Raw genomic sequence first — 17,910 nt, 5'->3', positions numbered from 1 at the left:
ATATAGATATATAAAAGAATAATAAAGCAATGTCGATTCTGTTCTTAATAATTTTTTTGCTAAATCAAAAAGAACCGATAAGAGTATCGATAAAGTACCGAACCGTTAAGCAGTATCGATAAGAGTAGTAGTATCGATAAAATCCTAACGATACCCATCCCTAGCGAGCAGCGTGCAAGGCTTGAAGGCTAATCTTAACCAATCTAAAATCAGCATTAAAGGTAAGAACGTCAAGCTCACGTTTGATTGGTTAGAATGGTCACTGTCAACTCACAAGGCACATACTGAGTGACAAACTAGCGAATGTACAGAGAAGGGGACGTTCGGGGGGGGGGGGGGGGGGGGGGTCGCAATTTCGAGCCCTGCCTACACAAAGTGCAATGCATATGAACCGCCACTAGTGGCAGAGTGACGGACTGAATTAATAAATGAGTGAGTTAGTGACACTGTCAGTCTATGAAATGCTTTGCGTTCTCTGCGTCCCCCCAGATGAGGTAGGAGTGGGTAGAGTGTTACCTTGGAGACCATGGTTTCCATGGAGAGGGACAGAGTGGTCTGGACATCCCGGGTGAGGCAGACGTGCCTCTCAGTCGTGTTGATCTCCTACATAGATAAGGAGAGAAGAGGGTGAATCAAGCACCATGTAAACACACACACAGTCCACTTCCAATGTATTGTTTCTGTGGGTCAATGACTGGAGGAGGAGCACTCACCACTCCCTCTATGACGGGCTGGAGGTGGTTGCCGTAGGCCAGCAGGACGGCCCGTGCGTCTGTCCTGAGGGCTGCGGCCAGTAGGGGGATTGGCACCGGAGAGTCCTCCACCCCGGACATCTGTACCGTGCAGGAGGGTAAGAGGGGCTTCTTACAGGGCCTGGATGAGGGACATTCAGAGGCCGTGAGCAGGGATACAACAATACAGCCTCCACAATACGGATTCCCAGTTACACACAAGTATCAGACGACGACACTAAACAAGGACACACAGCGTCATGATTGGAAGCATTGTCACATAGATTGAGATTAGTCTTACACAAAGTGCCATGCCTGTGAGCCACCATTAGGGGCAGAGTGGCTAACAGAGTGAATAACTTAGTATAATAAGTTACTATATATAGTGATATATATTTTACACACTTTTAGTGTGGATTTCTGCAGACCTCTCTTGGCAGAACCTGAGGTGTGGCAAGCAATATAACCCCATACCATAATTATTATCCCCCTATCCCCACTCAACTGCAACTCGCACATCAGATATATTTCAGGGTTCCCACAGACATTGCTAAATTAAATTCAAGGACTTTTAAGTACTGTTCCAAGCACTATTTTTCATTTTCAAGGATACAATTCACTTTTAAATGCAGTTTTTTAAGCACTGCTTGCCAAATAGAGCAAGCTAGAGCATCACATGAGAAGACATGAGGAAAAGCAGTTGTAGCGTACAAGACAGCGACTAGTCAGATTTAATTAAAACAAAACAAAATATATATATATTTCTTGATTCCGAAGTTTTTTTTATCATGGATGAACAAAACATTCAATGGGAATGGTTGATTTGAATTTCAATTACTTTTTAAGCACCTTGTTAAATTTTCTGTTTTCAAGGAATTCCAGGCCTGGACTTTTTTTTGTGTAAAAAAATCAAGAACTTTAAGCACTTCAAGGACCTTGTGTGAACCCTGATATGTATATATATATATATATATATATATATATATATATATATATATATATATTATTTTTTTTTTATCCACTTTTTCTCCCATTTTTCTATGTTTTCTCCCATCCCAATTTCGTATCATCCAATTCAACCCTCCCCTGTCACGAACGCTGTTTCTTGCCTCCCACAAGCCGGCTGCAATGTGGACTAAGTCATACATAGCACAAGTCCCCTCCGGTACTTGAGGTAACAGCAGTCGCATCTTTTCACCTGCGCAGCTCGATCTCTCAGTGGCGAGGAGTAACGCGTGGGAGGCTCACGCTGCCCCAGACACTTCCTGATTCTACTGCGCAGGCGCACCAACCGACCTGTAGGAGTCGCTGTCCACAACGCCCGATCCCCACCCATCAGTTTCCCACCTCCTAATACGGCCAATGTGTATTAGTACGGACGACCAGCTAAACTGAAAGCAAATGTGGAGCGCTGGGCTCGAACAGGCAAGCCCAGCGTCTCCAGATTTCGTGGCGAGCGCCTTGCCCACTACGCCACGTAGCCGCACTTATATATATATATAAAAAAGGGGGCAGTATCAAGAGTGGCTCTTTTGCCAAGATTCTACCTTTAAGACCCAGAAGATGAGTTACATTTCTCAACGTTGGTGGGCAGTAACTCAACGGCCATTCCCACTTTCAGGCCAGATTGTGAGGGTAGCCACCCATCCCGTTGCTATTGACAAGAGGCGTCATCTTAGCCTAGCATTAGCCAAATAATTAAAACACCAGTATCCTAGTTCTCAACCAACAAACCAGGAAATCAGGTTTCACCGTACCCATTTAGGATGTGCTCAAAGAGATGCAGCTGTCCGTCCTTGCACACCACCGCCAGCCTCACCGCCTGAGGGAGGGGAGAGACCGCCATTAAAAAACATTCATGGTGAAGGGTTAAATCACTGCATCAGTATGAACCTTGAGCCGTCTAGGGATGGCAGGGGTGTACAGTGCGACGAGGTTATCGCAAATTGCCCCTATATATAACCTGTGCGAGTGGAGACAAATATTTGGGCGCACCTTTACGAGTAGTGATTTCAACCCTTGCATTCGCATTTCACTCCTAAATTAATCCAAAGCGTGTGATGACGCGATGACGTCACTCATGCGAGCTGCACACTACTCAGGTATGAACAATCGACTGAGCACTCACTGTGATTGTGCACGCAGCTTGTAGATGCCAGTCTGATTAGCTACTAGGCTAAAAATTAAGAAAACCACCAGTAACGACATGTTGGACCTAGTGAGCCGTCTAATGAAAATGTGACCGAGAACAGTGAGCCAGCAGTGGCAGTAGCCACCGTTACATGTATGGCTAACATCGTTAGCGACAGCAACATGGCTAGCTCTAGTAACATCAGCATATTTACCCAACCATAGCAAGCTTTAGTCTCTTCATATCTCTCAGTTCCTTTGCTCAGCGAGCCCGTACTGAATTATACCCATTCTGCAATCAGTTAATAAAGTTTTCAATCAGACAAATGTATAGAAAAGCTGTTATTATAACATAATATATATTATATATATTATTTCTTTGCAATAAAATCATCATGCCTAGTTTGGTCCTACTCCTGCTGCTGCGCTGGTACTCGTGGGCGGCGGGGAGCTAACGTTATTAGCTCGAGCTCTGAAAGTTGTTTTGATTCTCTCATGTAGCCTAATGGCGGACTTTCCGGAAGTAAAAAAAAACGAATATGCGCTTGCCGATTGGTGGTAAGAACAGCAGAGGTGGTATGACGTAATTGGCAGAATCGATTGTCAATCAAAATTGTTCTGTTGTGGTACCTGTCTGACATGCATTGCAAATAGGTGTGCACGATATTGATTTTTTTACCCAGATATCGATAACTTTCTGCTCCTCAAGGATCAAGGATCTACCGATACATTTATAAATTTTTTTTAATGTATATTCCTGTAGTTTTGACCTAACCAGATTTATCATGACATGAGCGTTACTACTATGAATAAAACAAAGCCAAGAGAACAGTTGTGACTCCTCAAATAAAGTGACTATATTTATTTTTCCAAATAAATATAATTTGAGTCAATCACAAAATTCACAATCCGTCAATATCATTAACAATGTGTTTCCCTTAACAATGAACAGTGAACTAAAAACCAACAGGTATTGTGCTTTGTCAGTAGGGATGGGTACCGTTCACATTTGAACCGATACGGCACCGGTACCTGTGAATCGATACCGGTACCCAACGGTACCTTTTTTCGGTACTTTAGTCTCTAAAAATGTAATCTACCTACCGTACTTTTCGGACTATAAGCCGCGCCTTTTTCCCCCATTTTTCAACCCTGCGGCTTATATAACGGTGCGGCTTATATGTGACTCGACGTGACCAAACCCGAAAATGTAAAAATCAAAATATAGCTTTTTTGACTGCATTGAAATGTTATTTATCTATTCCCTTATTTGCTAAACTTAATACAACTTGTAAATGAGTTAATTCTTGTTATTTGTCCGACAGTATTGTGTCCCAATGCTAATTACATTATGGTAATTAAACATTAAAACACCTGCGGCTTATAGTCCAGTGAGGCTTATATATGTACACATCATTCAATTTAGCTGCTGCGGCTTATAGTCAGGTGCGGCTTATAGTGCGAAAAGTACGGTACATCAGTTGTAAAAACAATAAAAAATCCAAACTTCAAATAACCACATTTTCGACAGTCTTCGGCTTGCCATTGCCCCGACTGCTTTGTTGTTGAATCAAGTCAAATCCTAAGTAAGCATATATTGTGCGTGTGAACGTTGACAAGAAAAAAAAAGTGGAAAAAAAATCGGAGCCATCAATACTTTTATCGGGTTTATCGGGATGACGTCATAATTGCTGATATCGGCCCGATAATTAACGACCTGATAATTATCGACCCGATAATTATCGTGCATCCCTAATTGCAAACTCAGATATTATGGGATAACACTGGAGAACATGGGGCTTTGGTTGAGCGACATACAGTGCTGTCTGTTAAAACTCATAAACAAGTCTTGAGCAAGACAAGTTAGTCTGTTATGAAAGCCAGTGAGTATTGTATGACTCAGACTGCAGCAATAATCATGAGCATTATAAAATAAAATTCCATGGCATGGTGGAATACCATAAACACATTTCTTGATGTTTCCTTTTTTAAGTACCATAAGTAAAGAGGCCTATGTTCATATCGGTGAGCCCAATTTGTAACACAAAAAGAGACGTGTAGCCTATTTATTTATTTAATATTTTATTTATTCATTTTATTATTATTATTTTATGCCCAAAATAATATTCAAGCATAGGGCTAAAACATTTTCTTAAATAATATAATTTTTTGTTGAAAGAATGTTATAATAAAAGCTTTTCTATACATTTGTCTATGGCTGTCCCCGACTAAGGATTTGGATAGTCGACTATGATTTGCCGAAATTTGCCGATAGTAGACTATAAAAAAGATTTGAAAGAAATATTTTAAAATAAAAATAAAAAAAATAATTTATGATTCCATTTGGGCTGTGGGGGTGCTTAATGTCTGAAGGAGTCGATGGAAGGCTTCTTGTCCTCTGCAAAAGCATGCAATTGGTCCACTGATGGATACATCTTGATATTTGTCTAGTGTGTTCATTAGATGGGTGAAATCCTCTTTCAGTGTCTCTGTGCCTGTTTTCTTAGGCAGTTAGCCTCTGGTATCTAGGCCTCTTTTCTTTTGAAAATAATGAAAAAAAATGATATATACACCGGTATATATATTTTTTTGTATTCGACTAAGAGGTTGGCAGTCAACTACGGCTCCTTTCGATCGATTAGTCGACTAATAGGGGTCAGCCCTACATGATTGATTGAAAACGTTAATTAACAGATTGCAGAATGGGTACAATACAGTACAGCTCAATACAACAACTGCTAAGACTGGAGGATGAAGACCAGAAAAAGACTTTCGGCTTGTTTACATAAGGGTCCTCCATTTTCAATTCATCAAGACATTTAGAGACATACAAATATACAGTACTTTCATTAAAATAAATTGGGTTGTTATTTAAAAAAAGTGCCCCTAAAAAATATTCTGTGCCCCTAAATTTTTCATTTAGGGGCACCTGTGCCCCTAGTGAAAAAGCTTAGCGTACAGCCCTGGATGGGAATTGATCGATACGATTCCATTATCGATTCTGCTTATCGATCCGATTCTTTATCGATTCCCAGCTAAGCTGGTTAGAATAACAACATGCAACTTGACATTTCTGATTGTCATTTATTGTTGAGCCCCCATGTCAGAAAAATATAAAAACTGTAAAAGAAAAAAAAGAAAAAACTACACTATACACTTAAGAAAAATAATGTATTTAATTTTTTTTTTATTGTTAAACTAATTTAATCTATTGAATAACGACCTGTTGAATGCAACTACAGTTCAATATCTTAAACTAATTTCAATCTATTGAACTGTAGTTAGTTGCATTAAACCGGTCGTTATTCCTCTGACTGCTCCGTCTCTGGTTTTTCAGAAGACCAGCGCGCGCACACACTCCCTGCCCCCGCTCGCCCCCACCCTTTCTACCTGAGCTTAGTGTGTCTGTCTCTGTGTGTCTGAGCTTGGTTAGCTAGCGTTAGCTCTGTGGCTAACGTTAGGTTATCCCGAATTAAATGAATGACTAGGTTGCAAAGCATGAAGTAGTTTTCACTGCACATAGAAACAGTCAAACAGCGGGAGCATTTCGGGAGCATATGCGACCAAAGCCCAGGCAATTTCGAGCCCTTAAGTAATCAAATAGTCTGCTCTATGGCTACATGCGTGGCGCTAACGTTATTGTTTTAAAATGCGCAACTGTCGGAAAAACATGGCAGCGATAAGAGGAATCGATAGTCACGGAGGCATGCGATTCCAGGAATCGGACAATAAGGAACCGGCTCCCAACGGGAAGCGGTTTTCGATTCCCATCCCTAGGGCCGTCAGAAGCATAGATGCCACCTAGCCCCCATATAAAATCAAGCCACGTGTGACCCCTGACCTCTTCCTTGCTGTTGGAGGTGAAGAGGTCGATGTGCTTCGGCTCGTCCGTTAATGTGAAGGACACCACCGAGTTCTTGTCCTTGCCGTCCTCTCGCACTTGCCTGTGGTAAAAAAACTTGAGATCAGTTGATGGCTATACATTTTATGCCACAAAATGTCTTAAAGGTTCACACAACGTGCAATAAATATTTTGACATCAACACAATTCATCATTATACACTACTCCAATGGATTTAAAATTAAACAAGATGTGCTTTAAGTGCAGACTTTCAGCTTTAATTAGCAGGTATTGCATCCAAATCAGGTGAATGGTGTAGGAATTACAATTTCTATATGTGCCTCCCCTTGGCTGCTCAGCTGTTCCGTTGCCAGGTGTGTTATTCACTCATTATTTAAAGAGCAGATAAAAGGTCTAGAGTTGATTTAAAGTGTGCTATTTGCATTACATTTTGGAATCGGTTGCCATCAACTCTCAATATGAGGTCCAAAGCGCCACCATCAGTGAAGTAAGCCATCATTAGGCTGACAAATCTAAACAAACCCATCAGAGAGATATAGCAGACACACCAGGTGTGGCCAAATCAACCGTTTGGTACATTCTTAAAAAGAAAACACACTGGTGAGCTCAGCAACACCAAAAGACCCAGAAGACCACGTAAAACAAACCACTGGTGGATGACAGAAACATGATTTCCCTGATGAAGAAGAACCGCTTCACAACAGTTGGCCGGGAGGTAGGCATATCCGTGTCAAAGTCAACAATCAAGAAGACATCACCAGAGTACTGTAAATGCAGAGGGTTCATCACAAGATGTAAACCATTGGTGAACCTCAAAACAGAAAGACCAGATTAGAGTTCTGGAACAACATCCTATGAACCAAAGCATATCACCTCATCCGTGAAGCATGGTGGTGGTACTGTTATGACGTGGGAATGTATGGCTGCCAATGGAACTGGTTCCCTTGTATTTATTGATGATGTGACTGCTGAGCAGCAGGATGAATTCTGAAGTGTTTCAGGCAATATTATCTGATCATATTCAGCCAAATGCTCATTGGACAGCACTTCATAGTGCAGATGGACAATGGCCTGAAGCATACTGCAAAAGCAACCAGTATGGTTTTTTGCGAATTTGGAATGTTATGCAATGGCCAAGTCAATCACCTGACCTGAATCCAATTAAGCATGCATTCCACTTGCTGAAGGGAAAACTGAAGGGAAAATGCCCCAAGAACAAGCAGAAACTGAAGACAGTTGCAGTAGAGGACTGGCAGAGCATCACCAGGGACGAAACCCAGCATCTGGTGATGTCTATGGGTTCCAGACTTCAGTCAGTCATTGACTACAAAGGATTTGCAACCAAATATTAAAAGTGACAATTATATTAATGATTGTTAGTTTGTCTAATTACTTTTGGTAAAAGGGGGGGCACATGTAGGCACTGTTGTAATTCCTATACTGTTCACGTGATTTGGATGTAAATACCCTGCAAATTGTGTCAATGTCCAAATAATTATAGACCCGACTGTATGTACGTGTGTGCGTATATAGGCCTCCACGCATCTTGTGAGTGGCGGCTGCTTGTGCACTCACCATACACTGAGGAGTCGATCGTGGGCCGCCCCAGACAGGAAGTAGAGGCCGTTGCTCTCTGGGGGTCGCGTGGTGGCGAAGCACAGGGTCGTCACGGCTGTGGAGTGTCCTGTGAACTTCTAGAGAAAGGCAAGAGAAGAGTGGCTTGTTCATTCAAATGATCTGTTCAACTCATGTAGCCATCATAATGGAAACGTTCAGCCCAATCAAAAAGAACTGGAAACAACTCCATACACTTTATTCATCTGGATTCCATCTCCAAAATCTCTGATGAAATTTTAAAAATAAATGTTTTACTGCGTCCGTCTGTGTTTCCCACAGGTTGAATCGAATTGTGGTAATAGGCAGCGCGGTGCGTCACTGCACTAGGGATGTCACAATGTGAGAGAATTATTGCGAGGGGAAATTTTACGTTTTCACAATTATACTTTTTAAGAGACCGAAAAAGAGGGGGGATGACTTATAGCAGACATGATTTTTAGAATATTTCAGCTAATGAAGTGAATATTTATCCAGTTCGTTTTTAATAGTGTAACGCTTGGCTACTTAAAATCATTGAACGTAGAGGCAGAGGGAGAGAGAGAGGGAGGGACTCAGGCTCAGCCCCTATTTTCTTACTGGAGCAGAGCAAACTTTCCCCACAAAAATCGCCTCAAAAATTAAAAGTAAAGTCGCCGTGGGTTTCGGAGCCTGCTTAGTTGATGTTAGCAGTAGGGAATGGATGCCCCAATCGATCGGCCAGCGATCGGTATCGGTGGATATTCAGTATAAATATGAGATTGGGGAATTCCGATAATGCTTACTAGTCACCGATTGTAAAAACCGATCGATGACGCGCAAGAAAAACATGATCCAATTCTCAGCAGAGTTGGAATGAGAGCATAAGAGAGCGAGTGTGTGTGAGAGAGAACGTGCGAGAGCGTGTGTGTGCGAGCATGAGAGGGAGTAAGTGTAGTCGAGACGACGGACTACTCTCGCACATTGAGCCGCGCTAACCATAGATATATATATTACACATATCTATGCCGCTAACCCAGGGGTTCTCAAACTTTTTCATACCGTGACCCCATTTTATTTAGGATTTTTTTTTGGGGACCCCACAATCGCGTAATTTCAACACGGAATTGAGGAATATCAAAATAAAAGCACACGTTGTTGAACTTGATCATGGATATTTATTAGAAAATGTAATTACAGCACTATGTTATCAATACACAATTATAAAACGAGGCATATTTAGCCAGGATATGTTGCCAGAACATTAACTTGCCAATGCGCTGTCACCTACCCGCAACCCCAATTTGGGTCGCGACCCGTAGTTTGAGAACCAACAAAACCAAAAACGATCTGTATCATCAGTGTATCGGCCGATATGGCTCATACGATCGGTGGCAAAAAAACGTGATCGGGGCATCCCTAGTTAGCACTGCAGCTAACGTTAGTTTAGATTTTAATTTTTTATTGCGTTACTACTGGGCAGTCCAGTAGAGAGAGAGAGAGAGAGAGAGAGGAGGAACGGGAGACGAGTGGGGGGGGAGACATTCGGCAAATAACAACGGGTCCGGGAATCGAACCCGGTCGGCCGTGCCGCGACTCAGCGCGTTATGTGGTTCGCCACTGGGGCGCCCGTTAGTTTAGGTTTTTACAGTGACTTGAGCACACAGGGATGGCGAGAATGCAAAGCATGTTAAAAGCATTGGACCCGTTGCTCCTGCGGCTGTTGATGGGAATGGCACTGGCTCGCACACAAACAGCACATAGAAACAGCGTAACTCGTGAGAGGAGTCGACACAGTGCTGATCCATTGCTCCCCACGTCCCAAGTGGCAGTCTGTTGAAGTGGTCCGAGAGACTCACCCTGTACACCTCCTTGGTCTCCAGGTCCCACATCTTGATTATCTGTCCGGCTGAGAGCAGCAGCTTGCCATCGGGACTCACACACAGACTGGTCACGGCAGCGCGGTCCGCCTTCCACTTGCTGTGAAATACAACAGAGACTCATTCCAAAAGCTATCCTAAAAATGAGTTGCTACACATTCTCCCAAATTAAAAAAATTACATAGGTTTTCTTACATCTTTAGATGAGGCCAATCCCCCTCTACGCAAAAACAAAACTCATCTCACACCGATAATTTCTCCGCTGTGAGCGTTTCCAGGGTTGTTTTGGGACCAGCTTAGTTAACCTTAGCAGCTCATGTTAGTTTAGGTTTTTACTGTGACTTTGGCATACAGGAATGGCAGGGATGCAAAGCACGTTAGAAGCATTGGACCCGTTGCTCATGGAGTTTTCACTGGAAATAGAAACAACGCAACTCGCAAGAAGAGTTGTCACAGGGCTGTCAAACACAGGGCTGAATAGCTAGAGGTCATAGGTTCTAAAATTGAAGGTCCGCACTGGTCTGTGTCTATTATGAAATGACAATTGTGCATCATTGGATTATTTTCTACCTGGGCGAGTCTTAATCTACGTGCTCTCAAGGTACCGAAATGTGGCACCGATTGATCCAACTTGAATCGGACCGGTACTTGGTAGAGATGTAGTTACCAAACCCTAATGCTACCTACTTATGGTTTTAGTGGCACCAGCACAAAATTTACTAGCACCAGTAAATCAACATTCAGCACAAAACATTTGTATTACCACGCCCCCCCCCCCCCCCCCCGCCCCAAATATAAATGTATTACAAGTCTATCACAATATTCCGTTTCAAATTTTTTTCTGCGAAGGTCCCTTAGCGTTCAGAAGTAAATTGTAGCACTGTGTCATAGCAGGAGAAATCTTATCTGTCCCAAAGGAATTTCACACTTCAGTGTTTTACAATAGAGTGCTTTGTGATTAAACTTTGTAGTCAAATCGGCGACCTTCGTTTTCCCTGTAACCATTTCGAGAACAGTACAGACAAGACTTGCATGGCAGTATCTCAGCCATGAGCCTGTATTTGCAACATCTCAGCCACGAGCCATTCCTGTGGGAAAAGAGACGGCCTTTTCCATGAGATAACCAATCATCTAATTTTTCCCCTTTGTCATAACTTTGGGACTACCGTCTGTGGCACAGAAGGACCTGGACATTTCCTTTTGGAAAAGGAAATGAGTGGCACTGGAGAGAGCGAGAGAGCAAGAAAGAAGCCTCCATCTAAATGGTGCATGATAATGGCATTGTCTAGCCACGGCGGCACAATCATTTCAACCCAAGACGACATGTATCGATGTATGAACATTTAGGGTGTCACCATTAATTGCCTGAATCAATGGTATAACTCGATTGCCAAAAATAAATAGTTTAAAAACGACTGCTGGCAGCTGGTGGCAGTTAAATGTTAAATGTAAAAGTCTAGACTGATGGAAATACAAAAGAACAATAGTCATTTAATTCAGAAACACTAAGATCGTTCAAAGATACTCTAAAAGACCCTGTTAAACTTAGCTAAATTCCAGCAGGCATTCACAGGAAAAATTAAATGCAAGGAAACTTAAGATGTTCAATTTACCTTTTTTGGGGATTAAAATGAATTGTTTACACACACCGCTTAATCATTCAAAGTAATCATTGGATGAATCGATTAAAGTAGTTGTTACTAGCAGCTCTGGGAACATTATTTATTACTATGTGTGAAGTAGTCTCCAGGCCAGAATATTGACAGACAAATTACGTGCTAGTGCCACCAACTGAGAATATCTGTGACATAAAAAAAATAAAGTCAGCCTGGCCAGAAAAAGTCTTAAGAAACTGTTAGGAATGGCCCTGTAGGACAGCAAAAGTTTTAACACATTATTCCACTCAAAACCTTGCCTGTGCATTTTCACCCAAGTCAAAACACTGACGGAGGTGCTCATCTCCACCCTGTGGCGAGTGAGGCGGAAGGTACTGACCAGCGTGTCTTGCCCGTCTGCAGGTCCCACTCCACGATGTGCGTGTCGTCTGAGCCGCTGTACAAGAGGTTGTCCTCAGGGTGCCACTGGACAGAGTTCACCCCTCCACTGTGACCTCCATCCTGCCAGACAGAAGAACACACATTAGCAACCAGGCTAGGGATGGGTACCTTTCACATTTGAACCGATACCTGTGAATCGATACCGGTACCCAACGGTACCTTTTTTCGGTACTTTAGTCTCTAAAAATGTTATCTACCTACCTCAGTTGTAAAAAAAAAATCCAAACTTAATATTTAATAAATAAATAATGTATTATTATTACTTTATTATTACTTACTAATGTAAAGTATTTTACAACTGATTAAACAAACAAACAATCTAGCAGCAATGAACTACTCTGCTGCTGATTGAGTATTCTAGCAGTTCTTTTTGCTCCACTCCCGCTTGGAGAAGACCCGCTCTGCTGCGGTGTGTGTGTGTGGCTTGTTTACCGACGTCACATCCTCTACTCTTCTGTCCCGAGTTGTGCCGGCTTGCACTGTAGCCCTAGGAGCTAACGTTATGTCCGACGGTTAGCTTAGCTAACGTCAGCTTAGGGCTGGGCGATATAACGATAACGATAAATATCGCGATATATTTTAATAATCGATATCGAATATCGAAATTAAAAAAAAATCGAAAAATCGTGTTTTTTTTTTTTTTTTTATTATTTACCTGCAACAGGGCAGTTTTAAAACCAGAGACAGTGGACAGACTTGTCTTTCTTGCCTGCAACTTAAAGTAATGGCTTTGCTTGTCCAAATGACAATACTGACCAAATTCAGATTTCTTTTTCTCTTGTCCATTTATTTTGTTTGCTTTCTAATTTAAAATACATTTTGAAACCGTCTGTACACAGTAGGCTATGTGTGCTAGCAGAACTAGACTCCAGTCACGAGTCACAGTGCACATGTGCGGTGGTTTGTCCACCAAAAAAGCGCCAAAAGATCGAAAATAAACGAGCAGAGCCAGAACTGTTCAACTCCTCTGGAGCCACAGCCAGCAGAGAAGCCGGTTTACTTTAGCTTTTAAACCAGCTGCAGCCTGAGAACTGGAGTGTGAGGGGATGTAACACTAAAGATGGCGGCAATGACAAAGAATTGCTGCAAAATAAACATACATCTGTTGTTAAAAAAAAAAAAAAAAAAAAATTTTTTTTTATATACTTATAACAATTCGATAATTATCGATATCGAGAAATAAAATAAAATTATCATATCGTTATCGCGATATAATTTTTTTCCATATCGCCCAGCCCTACGTCAGCTTAAGAACGTTAAACGGGTTACAAATATGTGAAACTATGGAAGGAGTAAGCCGACCGCTAAAAATAAAACCCACCGTGGCAGCGCGAGCACATAGCAAAAGAACGTTTGGAGATAGTGGTGTTTCAAGAGACTGGCTACAGTAATATGATGCTGGGCTGTAGTGATCAGTTGTTCCGTGTGGCGCAAGTATGTAAAAAAGAAAAACAGAAACAACACGTTTGTCATCTGTAGTAAATAAATGAACAGAGCCAGTGTCCCATTGTGTCCTGGATTCAATCTCCTCTCCTCTAAAGACGCTCCGTGGCTAGGCTAACAGCCATGTCAGACAGAGCAGATGTGGAAACTGAGCTACACTTTCTAACAACCTGCCCACTACCAAGATAGATATCAGAGACGTATACTCCCCAGTCCCCATGAATTGCAAACACACAAAGAGAGTTTGAGAACATGTATTGTGCCTTAACGTGCGGTTTCGTTTTTGTGGTCAACAAAACGTGACGTCATCGGATTTGTTATTTTTTTTGCGCATAGTACCGAAAGTTGGGACCGGTGGATCTCACGTGAATCGATACTCGGTAGTACTGACGTGTTTCGGTAGGTACCTTTAAAAGTACCGAATTCGGTACCCATCCCTAAACCAGGCAGACATAAAACTTGGTTGAGTAGATCAAGGGCCTCACGTCACACGTCATGTTTTTCGTGCGAGCCTTCTTTTCACCTCGATGGTAAATGGACTGTATTTATATAGCGGTTTTATCCAAAGTGCTTTACAACTTGTGCCTCACATTCACCCATTCACTCAAACACACCGATGGTGGAGGCAACCATGCAAGGTGCCAACCTGCTCATTGGGAGCAGTTAGGGGTTAAGTAACTTAAGTGTATTGCCTAAGAACACTTTGAATCGAAACCGGGAACCTTCATATTACCAGATGACCTCCTGAGCCACTGTCACCCCTTGATGCATTTGCAAGATGAAGGGACTGATGTTTGTTTGCAGGAGTAAGTGAAGTCGGAATAGTCAAAAGATAAACTTTGCAGAAGAGGCCAACACCGACAATATTGCTTTAAAGGAAAACTCCAACATTTTGGGAAATTATCTTATTTGCCATCTACCCTGGAGTTAGACAAGAAGATGCATACCTTTTTCTTCTCTGTGCATGCAGTAGGAGTAGGAAGACGTTTGGAACTAGGCTAATGGAGGAACCTACTTCCAGTGACTGACGCTAAGCTAGGCTAACGGTGCGTGTCTTCCTATTCCTACTGCATGCACAGAGAAGAAAAAGGGTATGTATCTTCTTGTCTAACTCCAGGGTAGATGCCAAATAAGCTAATTTCCCAAAATGTTGGAATTTTCCTTTAAGAAAAATAAGATATTATCGGCACCCCAAAAAAGCTGAAACCGCAAACGTTGCAGCTTTTATTTAGATAAATACTGACTGTTGTGAAGGATCAGATTAAACCGAATATATATATTTATTTATATATATATATTTAAATAGTATTTGTATATCGTTTGATATCCCCTGTATATTCCTTGTACAATATGCACTGAATATCCCTTTAGTCTACTAAACAGCCCATAATAGTTTCATTTTACCATTGGACGAGAACCTGGCGCCAGCAGCCATACCCCTAGGTTCAAGTTCAATCGTGCCGCCCAACATGCCGAGGCAAGCCCGGTTCCGCGTAGGAATACGTCTGGCGAAATACGAATGGTACTATTTGTTCACAGCGCATATATATATGGCGCAAGTAAAGTAGAACTTTCTTTTAGTCCATTAGTTCTTTACCCTCCAACCGAGTAACAGACGCGAAGCCTCACCCACGACGCACGTGTGGTGCAGTAAGGCCTACTTGGCCTCAGAATAGGCATTGAGATATCGTGTGGATTAATAGTTGAATTGTCATAGTTTGGCACTATACCGTCGAGTTGGACGTATTCTATTAAGCTAATAATAGTCTATTTATGTATGGTGCATCGTCGGTTAGAGTTATAAAGTGAGCAGCACCCCCATCGTTCCTGACGTTATCTGGAGTCTTAACCAGGCTGGGCAGACCACTAGTGGTGCTTGCATCCGAGGAGCTCCGGGCCAGGGCGACTGGACCTGTACATTGGATTACTCTACCCGGACGACGGCGAGCCTTCCACGGCTTGGATTATGCTTTGGGTGCTTTGATTATTCCATGGATAACGGCCAACACTGCGGAGTGTTGGAACTACCCCCCGGAGAGGACTCCAGGTGAGACAGCGCTCTACACCAGTGAGGTCGCCTCACGTCTCTCCGTTGTGGACCGGCAGCTACCGTCCACCAGAGGGTCCAGCTGTATTCGTCTGCGGACCGAGGTTCTGTGGGCACCGTGTTCAAGACTTTGAATTCTCCCAAGAAATCGTCGGCCAGATGGGATACCGCCAGCGGCTTCTCTAACCCCCCCCTCCTACTGTCTTACAACCAGCGGGACCCCCCCCCCCCCCCCCCCCCCCTTAGTGTATCCAGCTATAATCATTTAAGTACCATCGCTATAGTTTCCTAAAGAACCGGGTTGTATACTTACTCCCTGCGTAACCAGAGATTGGACATTCAATGTTGATTTACCTACGAATACTCATTTGCCATACAAGTGCATTTCAAATCATAAGTGTAAACAAGTGAACGTTGTATATACCTTTTGCTATATTAAATATTCGATTTGTACCAGGGTTTCCGTTAGAAAAAATTGTTGCCGGTCTCAGGGTCCGGTAGATTTTTATCTACCGGTCAAATGAGAGAAATTCCGGTCAGAGTTTATTGAGCTTAAAAACAACAGGCTATATAAAGAATGACATCCTCAAGGCATGTAGATTTATAATATTTTAACTTAAAGCTAGGCTACTTTTGCGTATACAGTCATTATATTCCAAATAAAATAAGTCCAGAGACTCCGTGCTGCTGCCGACTTTAAATCAAATAGACCTGTGTCTGTGGGCAGTCGGCCCGACATTAATAAACAGCAGTCTGTTATAATCACATTTATGAGCTAACGAATTCCGTTATATTGGACATTTGTATTAATTATATCAAGCGAAGAACTGAGAAATTTGGCAGAGAGACGGCAACATTATCGTGGGTTTGCGTGATGTATATCTCCACCTAGTCCCAACGACTTGGTGCTGGTCATAATGTCCGGTGAAAACAACTCCCTCCAAGCACAACTTGACCACCCGAACCGTACCAAAACAGGCCAAAATTAAATAGCCCATGCGACGAACGATTCATTACATTCGTTTCATCGTTGCTCCACCAAGCAGCCGGTCCAACAATATCAGCGCGAGCGCCGCAGTTAGTTTGCAAGAAGCATCCAGCTGCAGACCCGCAGAGCAGCTTTCCAGGTCTGGGGACCGCACTGTGCCAGCAAAGCTGGTGGGTTCTGTGGGTCTGCAGCTGCATGCCTTCCGCAAATCCAGCAGCAAGCTCTCGCTGAGCGAAGCAACGACAACAAACGCAATGATTGTTTCGTTCATCGCATAGGCCACCCAACTCCAGCCCATCCAAATACAATTCAAATAATCAAACTGTGCCCAGAGGGAACTATTTTCACCGGACACTATGACCGGAGAGATTAAATTTGTCGGACTTCAACAGATTTTGCCAGTCAAATACCGGTAATTACCGGCTAACGGAAACGCTGATTTGTACATTTGTGTGGACTTCGTTTCATCAGGTGGGAAAGTGTTCATCATATCTATATCATGTACTGGATGGCCAGAAGTTAAAGTACAAGAGGTAGTGGTTTAATAATACCATACTTAACAATACAGTCAGGGAATTGTACCCCTCAGTTACACTGACTGAAAGTTAACGATCCTGCTGCTCGCTTGACACAGGCCTTTGCTAAAACCCCTGCACGTCTCTGGGAAGATTCAAGCATTTTGATTCCAACTTCCAATAGAGCTGGGCGATTAATCAAGTTTCAATTTTGGCTTCCCACGATCATGAAAACAAGATCAAACTGTACATGCAGTCGATTTCATTCTTCATTCTCGGTGGCCTGGTGATACTAAATCCAAATTGAACTCTGCCATTTGAAAGAGGAGATTTGGCCCGATACATAGATGTGCGGGTTGGCTATAATAAGGTAATTTATATTCTATAATAATATTTCAAATTGCATGTATCCGGATAGCAGAATTCAGTACTGTATCTACAAAACCTTCTGTTTAATCATCTTCCCTTTATTAATTTCCTTAGATTTTTTGTACACGTGATCTCAAGAAGGTGCTGAATGAGTTTTTCATGCCTGGTCATTTTTAGCATGGTGTTATTCACCGTCAAAGATGCAAAGAAAAATCATTATTTATATTCTCCTTTGTTTCATCACAATGTACTCAAGCCTAGTAACAGACACAATATTTCAGACATTGGGAATACATTCCCTGAGGTCCATAGATGT

At 42.4% G+C, this 17,910-nt stretch overlaps 1 protein-coding gene across 1 annotated transcript in view; it reads right to left on the bottom strand.

The window, feature by feature from the left end:
* Positions 1-17,910, bottom strand: part of wdr43 (WD repeat domain 43) — a 50,898-nt gene that overhangs the window by 27,537 nt on the left and 5,451 nt on the right. Inside the window, exons 3-9 of the mRNA XM_084309887.1 lie at positions 12,171-12,292; positions 10,155-10,275; positions 8,299-8,417; positions 6,703-6,805; positions 2,489-2,553; positions 714-873; positions 517-603 (exon numbers count right to left, since the gene is read on the bottom strand). Coding sequence (XP_084166013.1) covers positions 517-603; positions 714-873; positions 2,489-2,553; positions 6,703-6,805; positions 8,299-8,417; positions 10,155-10,275; positions 12,171-12,292 — 777 coding nt within the window. The remainder of the gene's footprint in view (positions 1-516; positions 604-713; positions 874-2,488; positions 2,554-6,702; positions 6,806-8,298; positions 8,418-10,154; positions 10,276-12,170; positions 12,293-17,910) is intronic.

Source organism: Notolepis coatsorum (assembly GCF_963971535.1).
Source record: "Notolepis coatsorum genome assembly, chromosome: 3".
Taxonomy (NCBI): Eukaryota; Metazoa; Chordata; class Actinopteri; order Aulopiformes; family Paralepididae; genus Notolepis; species Notolepis coatsorum.
This window is presented reverse-complemented; position numbering and strand designations above follow the sequence as displayed.